Genomic DNA, 7,957 nt, shown 5'->3' on the forward strand with positions numbered 1-7,957 from the left:
AAAAAAAAAAAAAAAGACTCTGTCTCAAAAAGAAAATAAACAAAATAAAACAAAATTGTGTATCATTGTGTTAGAGGGAAACAGGCATTTGATTAGAAGAGAATGAGGGACGTAAAATGTATAAGGGGAAAGAGTTAAAGGGTCAGAGACATGGACAGTAAGACACTCAGGTCCTGTGGATGCCAGATAGGCAGCTAAAAACAAAAGGGCAGGACTGCCCGAATAACAGCAAGATCCCGTCTCTACTAAAAATGGAAAATACTAGCCAGGCATTGTAGAAGGTACCATCGTCCTGCCTACTTGGGAGACTGAGGCAGAAGGATTGCTTGAGCCCAGAAGTTTGAGGTTGCTATGAACTAGGCTGATGCCACAGCACTCTAGTCCAGGTGACAGAATGAGACTATGTCTCAAACAAAGAAAAAAAAAATCTTCAAGTCTAATCTGTTTCCCAGTGGGTGGGTCTAGCTGGATAACGCAGCTTTCCTCAGGGCAGAGCACATTAAGAGTCTCATGGAGAGGCAGTAAGCACAATGGTTCAGAAAAAGGACTCTAGGTGGGATTCAATGGATTCTAAACATAGTTCCACCAAGTACTACTTAGAATTACAACAAATCATTTAGGGCAACCCTGAGTCCCTTCTCTAAAATTGGGACTATAGCCCTTCCTTCATAAATATAAAGATTCGGTGAGGCAACACACTGGATGACAATGTCTGGCACACAGTAAGCACTCAATAAATGTTATCCATTATTTTATAAACTTTCTTTTTTTTTTGACAGAGCCTCAAGCTATTGCCCTGGGTAGAGTGCTGTGGCATCACAGCTCACAGCAACCTCCAACTCCTGGGCTTAAGCGAGTCTCTTGCCCAAGCCTCCCAAGCAGCTGAAACCACAGGCGCCCGCCACAACACCCAGTTATTTTTTTGTTGCAGCCGTCATCATTGTTTTGGCAGGCCTGGGCTGGATTCAAACCTGCCACCTTAGGTGTATGTGGCTGGCACCTTAGCCACTTGAGGCACAGGTGCCAAGCCTATTTTATAAACTTTCACCAACATGTAGTCATGGGGTGACCTGATTCAGAGGCAGGTCTCAAGAACCTGGCATTCTCTCTTCCTCTCACTGCAGAACCAGCCAAAATTGGTTCCCTGGCTGTTTAAATTGGTCTCGAAAATCTCTCAAACAGAAATGGTCTGGGCAAAGAGGTTAAGTCTTTAGAGAGTGCTAGGAAATACATCCATATCACTGCTTTCCAGTAAGATCAGTAGGAAGGCTTCTCATGAAAAGAACATCTCAACTCAGTCACAACCCTCTTACGTGTCAGATCTACTGCTTGTTCAGGCTCCATCAAATCCAAAGCTAAGGCCTCCAGGTTCCTGAAGTGCTGCTGCAGCACTGGGTTCTCGAAGCTGTCACTTCTGTTGAAACAATAATGGTAACATTATTCAATTAAAACATAAAAAAACTAAACAGTTATGAAAAAAAAAAGTCCAGCTAAGATACCCCAAGTAGCTGAGAAAAAGTTAAATAGTTGGGAATCTTGTCTCAAATCAAAACTTGTCTCTTTTCAATTTTCAATTTATTATCTGATGCTAGAGATCAGTTCAAAACAAACCTGCCCACCTGTCTGTCATCTGAAGCTGTGGGCAGAGACAGAAATAGAGCGGGGAGGCTGGGTGCAGTGGCTCATGCCTGTGATCCCAGCACTCTGGGAGGCTGAGTTGGGCGAATTGCCTGAGCTCAAGAGTTCAAGATGGGCCTGAGCAAGAGCAAAACCCTGACTCTACTAAAAATAGAAAAAGTAGTCAGGCATTGTGGCAAGCGCTTATAGTCCCAGCTACTCCCAAGGCTGAGACAAGAGGATTGCTTGAGCCCAGGAGTTTGAGGTTGCTGTGAGCTATGAGGGGGCACAGCACTCTACTAAAGGTGACAAGGTAAAATTCTGTCTCAAAAAAAAAAAAAAAAACAAGGCCAGGCATGGTGGCGCATGCCTGTGATCCCAGCCCTCTGGGAGGCTGAGGTGGGTAGACTGAGCTCGAGAGTTTGAGACCAGCCTGAGCAAAAGCGAGACCCCACCTCTACCAAAAATAGAAAAGGGCTCAGCGCCTGTAGCACAGTGGTTACCACACCAGCCACATACACCAAAGGTGGCAGGTTCGAACCCGGCCTGGGCCAGCTAAACAACAGTGACAACTGCAGCAAAAAACAGTCAGGCATTGTGGCAGTTACCTGTAGTCCCAGCTACTTGGGAGGCTGAGGCAAGAGAATTGCTTAAGCCCAAAAGTTTGAAGTTGCTGTGAGCTGTGATGCCATGGCACTCTACCAAGGGTGACATAATAAGACTCTTTCTCCAAAAAAAAATAAAAATAAAAATAGAAAAGCTAGCTAGGTATTATGGCAGGTGCCTGTAATCCTAGCTACTCAGGGAGGCTGAGGGAGAAGGATCTCTGGAACCCATTTGAGGATACTGTGAGCTATGACACCATGACACACTAGCCTGGGCAACAGAGACTCTGTCTCCAAAAAAAAAAAGAAAGAAATAGAGAAGGTAGGGTTATGTCAGTACAGAACCCTAGGATATAGGGAGATGATGATCCCCGAGTGTGCTTTCCTCCCATATGTGGTAACAGCAGCACAGGAGAAAGGAGCATGAGCCTACAGTGAGACTGCTGTGTCACTCCGTTGCCCAGGCTAAAGTGCCATGGCATCACCCTAGCTCAGAGCAACCTCAAACTCCCAGGCGCAAGCAATCTGCCTGCCTCAGCCTCCCAAGTAGCCAGGACTACAGGCACCTACCACAATGCTGGCTAATTTTTACTATTTTTAGAAGACACAGGCAGGGTACGGTGGGTTGCCTGAGCTCACAGGTTCAAGACCAGCCTTCACCAGAGTGAGACCTCATCTCTAAAAACAGCCAGGTATTGTAGTGAGCACCTGTAGTCCCAGCTACTCGGGAGGCTGAGACAAGAGAATCGCATGAGCCCAAGAGTTTGAGATTGCTGTGAGCTATGACAACACAGGACTCTACCAAGGGCAACAAAGTGAAACTATCTAAAAAAAAAAAAAAACAAACAAATTTTTTTTTTTAGCCATCTATAGTCCCAGCCACTAGGGAGGCTGAGGAGTTTGAGGTTACAGTGATCTATTATGAGGTCACTGCACTCCAGCCTGCTGACAGAGCAAGACCCTATAGAATAAAATAAGTAAATTAAAAGAATATGTGAAAAAAATTAAGTTTGGCATCACATTATGCAGGCTCTGAGAGATGGTCTATTACGTATGAGAGGCAAATACTTGAATTATTTAATCATTATCTCATCACAGGACAACACACATTAATGAAGGAGAAGGCTAAAAATTTTCCCCTTAGTACTACCTTCTTGCACTTGTTCAACTGATCTGCTTTCTAAGCACAGCACAAGAGGTAAACCAGCACAATCCCACAGTCTCCAATATGATAAGAGCTGCCATTCTCCATATAGCCTTTCAAAAGCTCTCAATAACAATTAATGATCTATCAGCTGATTGAGAAGAGTAAAGTCAAATTCTCTTGGTCTAAGCCTAACTTGAATTTGCAGTAAAACCTTCAGCTCAGAAAGCAGTTTGAAGAAAGCCTGAGACTGACTCCATACTCACCTATATTTGAAGCGGAGCTTTTGAACAATTGCCTTCATCTTGTCCACCTGCTCTGGGTTTGCTGTGACCTTTTCAGGAAAGGGCACTTTCCGTTTATCATCAGCATAAGGTAGGAAAACAAGCTGGAAGCCTGAAGGAGATACATTTTCTAAGATTTTACTTAAAGTACTGCAGTCACGGCTTGGCGCTATGGCTCAAGTGGCTAAGGCCCCAGCCACAGACACCTGAGCTGGTGGGTTCAAATCCAGCCCAGGCCCACCAAAAAACAATGACAGCTGCAACCAAAAAAATAGCCAGACATTGTGGTGGGCACCTATAGTCCCAGCTACTTGGGAGGCTGAGGCAAGAGAATCACTTGGGCCCAGGAGTTTGAGATTACTGTGAGCTGTGATGCTACAGCACTCTACCTAGGGCGACATAATGAGACTCTGCCTCAAAAAAAAAAAAAAAAAAGAGTTATGTTACAAAGTTTTATGAGCATGGCTAGGGAGGAAGACTATCATCTGCTAACAACTTTGTGCTAACCTGTACCTTTATTAATTTATCTCAAATGTAAAACAACCTTGAGGGAAAGGTGCTTCAGAATTTCCATCTTGGCTAGGCACAATGATTCATGCCTGTAATCCCAGCACTCTGGGAGACCAAAGCAGGTAGATCACCTGAGCTCAGGAGTTCAAGACCAGCCTGACAAAGATTGAGACCCCATCTCTACTAAAAATAGAAAAACTAGCCAGGCATTGTGATGGGCACCTGTAGTTCCAGCTACTTAGGAGGCTAAGGCAAGAGGATCACTTGAGCCCAAGAGTTTGAGGTTGCTGTGAGCTGTGACACCACAGCACTCTACCTAGGGCAACTGAGACTTTGTCTCTAAAAAAAAAAAAGAGGGACCAGGGGCAGGGTGGCTCACACCTGTAATCCCAGCACTCTGGGAGGCTGAGGTGGGCAGATTGCCTGAGCTCACAAGTTTGAGACCAGCTTGAGCTAGAGCAAGACCCCATCTCTAAAAATAGCTGAGCTTTGTGGCAGGTGCCTGTAGTCCCAGCTACTGGGGAAGCTGAGGCAAGAGAATTGCTTGAGCCAGGAGTTAGAGGTTGCTATGAGCTATGATGCTATGGCACTCTACTGGGGGTGACAAAGGGAGACTCTTGTTTCAAAAAAAAAAAGCCCATCTTTATAAATTAGGAAGATAAAGGTTAAATTATTAATTATTTGCCCAAGTTGGCTAGCTAGCAAGTGGCAGGGGTGAGCCTGAATCAAAAGAAAGCAAGCTTTCAGACACGAAAGTATAAGATAAAATCCATAGTCTTTCCTCTCACTGCCTCAACAAACCTCATGATTTGGATTATACAGGAGATAACCCAACATGAAACATCACAAGGGGACCAAACAATCACTTTCAATAATGAAAGGCATCAGCAGCAAGGACTTGTATTAATAACGTGCAAATGGTCCCTAAGCAGACAAGTATTACCTTGCTGCCGACCTGCCCTGTACAGTTGTGCACATGATGTGATGTTCAACCATACTGAATGGCCTTACGGGACTAGGCTTCAAATTCACCCAACAAACCTTAAATATACATATTTCTCAGGCCCCATTCCTGGAGACTATGGTTCAGCAGGGCCCATGAATTACTTCAGAGCATGGGCAAGCTTTGGAAGTCTTGGAAACGTACCTGAAGGAGTCACTTGAATTTTCTGGCCATCCAGCTCCTCTTCCTGTGGCACCAAAGCCACAAAATAAGGGGGGATATTCTTACGGGGTGTATATCTGCACACTGCTAAGACCTCCTTCTCCAGACACTTGGTGAGGAGAGCACTGAACAGGGTTGAGCTTCCTAGAAAACAAACGTCTTAGCAATGTACATCCCAAAGAGATCTCTTCCTTTCTTCCCTCTTAGCCCTACAATTTCTCTTCCACGTTCTTGGGGAACTTTGGGTCAGTATATCTGGAGTGCAATGTATACGCTTCACCGTAGGAAAACCACCTTCGTGATCACAGCATGTTTTCCGTTTTTGTAAAAGGTTTATGAAGCCTCAACAGGTGAGGGGTGAGAAACCCAGAGCGAGGGGAACGTGGGGGCAGCAGAGGCACAGAAGAGAAAAGATAACAATAAGAGGTTGGGAAGCCTCATATGCTCCATTTAGAATGTGGATTACTGGCTCAGCGCCTGTGGCACCTGTGGCTCAAGCGGCTAAGGCGCCAGCCACATACACCTAAGGTGGCGAGTTCGAATCCCCAGCCCGGGCCTGCCAAACAACAATGATGGCTGCAACCAAAAAATGGCCAGGCGTTGTGGCGGGCACCTGTAGTCCCAGCTACTTGGGAGGCTGAGGCAGGAGACTCGCTTGAGCCCAGGAGTTGGAGGTTGCTGTGAGCGTGATGCCATGGCACTCTACCCAGGGGGACAGCTTGAGGCTCCGTCTCAAAAAAAAAAAAAAAAAAAAGAATGTAGATTACTAACGTCAGTTCACATTTACTGATGTTGGCAATGACATGAGCTCCAGGTGTTAATGAAAACCAACCAAGTGGGCGGTACCCTCAGTGGGTAGGGCACCGGCCACACGCACCAGGGCTGATGGGTTCAAACCCAGCCCGCACTTGCTACAACAGAAAAACAGCTGGGCATTGTGGTGGGCACTTCAGTCCCAGCTACTCAGGAGGCTGAGGCAAGAGAATCGCTTGAGCCCAGGAGTTTGAGTTTGCTGTGAGCTGCAATGCCACAGCACAGTACCAAGGGCAACATAGTGAGACTGTGTCTTAATTAAAAAAAAAAGAAAGAAAAGAAAACCAACCAAGTCAAATCTGGAAGGCTCGTGAGGTACAGCACTGAAGACAGGTCTAGACAACACAAATAAATATAAGAGCAGAGTTCACATCCTCTTTAATTGACTCTGAAGAAAAAGCTAAGGATCTGTTTGTTTTTGTTTTTTGCTCTGATACATCAAAGAAAGAAGTATATAGGAAATAAATAGGTTCCCCATGACCCCCATCACTGGTTTCTCTTGAGAAAAGGAAATAAGTTTTTTTGTTTGTTTTTTTAATTGAGACAGAGTCTCAGTTTGTTACCCTCAGTAGAGTGCCATGGCGTCATAGCTCACAGCAACCTCCAACTCTTGGGTTCAAGCAATTCTCTTGCCTTAGCCTCCCTAGTAGCTGGGACTAGAGGCACCTGCTACAATGCCCAGCTATTTTTTTGTTGTTGTTGTTGTTTAGTAGAACCTGGCTAGGTTCAAACCCCGGAACATGTGGCTAACCATTGAGCTACAGGCACCCTAACCAGAAATAAGTTAATGCTAAATTCCATAGTCCCCTCTTGGAAATGCATATCAGTATATTAGAAGTCTTAAAGAAATCTCTTTTTTTGTTTAGTCCCACATTTCCAAAATATAGCAAGAAACATTAAAAAAAAATTAGGTAGACATGGTGGCAAATGCCTGTAGTCATAGCTACTCAAGAGGCTGAGCTCAGGGGTTCAAGCCTACAGTGAGCTGTATCTGCACCACTGCACTCCAGCCTGGGCAACAGAGTGAAACAGTATCTCAAAAAAACAAAAAACTTTGTGAAATTCCCATTAATATCTCTTGTACAGTGTCCAGGCAATTCCCATTTGGGACATGCTGCCTCATAAACTCTGTTCTGTGTTAGGGAGCCATTCATCCTTGGTCTATGCCACTTACCATTAACTAGGGACTCCTCGGGGTACACAAACAGGGAAGGCCTCAGGTAATGGTGCTTTTTCAGCATTTCCAAAGGCTTGAAACCGATGAGGATCAAACCTGGTTCATCAAACCGCTTCAGTTCTTCTGTTTCCTCTTTCTCTAGCACAATCTGACGACTACCATACATCTAAAGAGGGCAACAAGGAACACAGAGAAGCTACACAAAGTGCTAGCAGGTTAAAATCAGCTCTCTTCTAAGGAGCAGGAAGACGGGTCGCTGGGGGCACCCTCCTCCTCCAACAGGGAAGGAGTATTTACCAAGCGACTGCCAGGTACTTTACACTTGTCATCTAATTTTTCTTCTGTAACAATCCTACAGGGTAGATGTTAAAAACTGTTTGTCAGATGAGTGAACTGAAGCTCAGTGGCTAGGTAACTTGCTGAAGGTTGTACAAGTGAATTAGGCCCAGATCTTTCTGGTGCCAAAGGCCACACTGTTCAAGTATCTATTCCTTCTCTCATTTAACATGTACTAAGGTCCCAGCACTAGCCCTGACATACACATACAAAGTTTGCTTAAAACATACCTATTTGGGGACAGCGCCTGTAGATCAAAGGAGTAGGGTGCCGGCCCCATATGCCAGAGGTGGTGGGTTCAAACCC

At 45.1% G+C, this 7,957-nt stretch overlaps 1 protein-coding gene across 1 annotated transcript in view; it reads right to left on the reverse strand.

Moving 5' to 3' along the window:
- Positions 1-7,957, reverse strand: part of XRCC6 (X-ray repair cross complementing 6) — a 34,762-nt gene that overhangs the window by 6,440 nt on the left and 20,365 nt on the right. The window contains exons 8-11 of the mRNA XM_003783155.3: positions 7,313-7,481; positions 5,308-5,469; positions 3,633-3,762; positions 1,314-1,414 (exon numbers count right to left, since the gene is read on the reverse strand). Coding sequence (XP_003783203.1) covers positions 1,314-1,414; positions 3,633-3,762; positions 5,308-5,469; positions 7,313-7,481 — 562 coding nt within the window. The remainder of the gene's footprint in view (positions 1-1,313; positions 1,415-3,632; positions 3,763-5,307; positions 5,470-7,312; positions 7,482-7,957) is intronic.

The sequence above is a fragment of the Otolemur garnettii genome, unplaced genomic scaffold, assembly GCF_000181295.1.
Source record: "Otolemur garnettii isolate 467f Iridium unplaced genomic scaffold, OtoGar3 scaffold00007, whole genome shotgun sequence".
Lineage (NCBI taxonomy): Eukaryota > Metazoa > Chordata > Mammalia > Primates > Galagidae > Otolemur > Otolemur garnettii.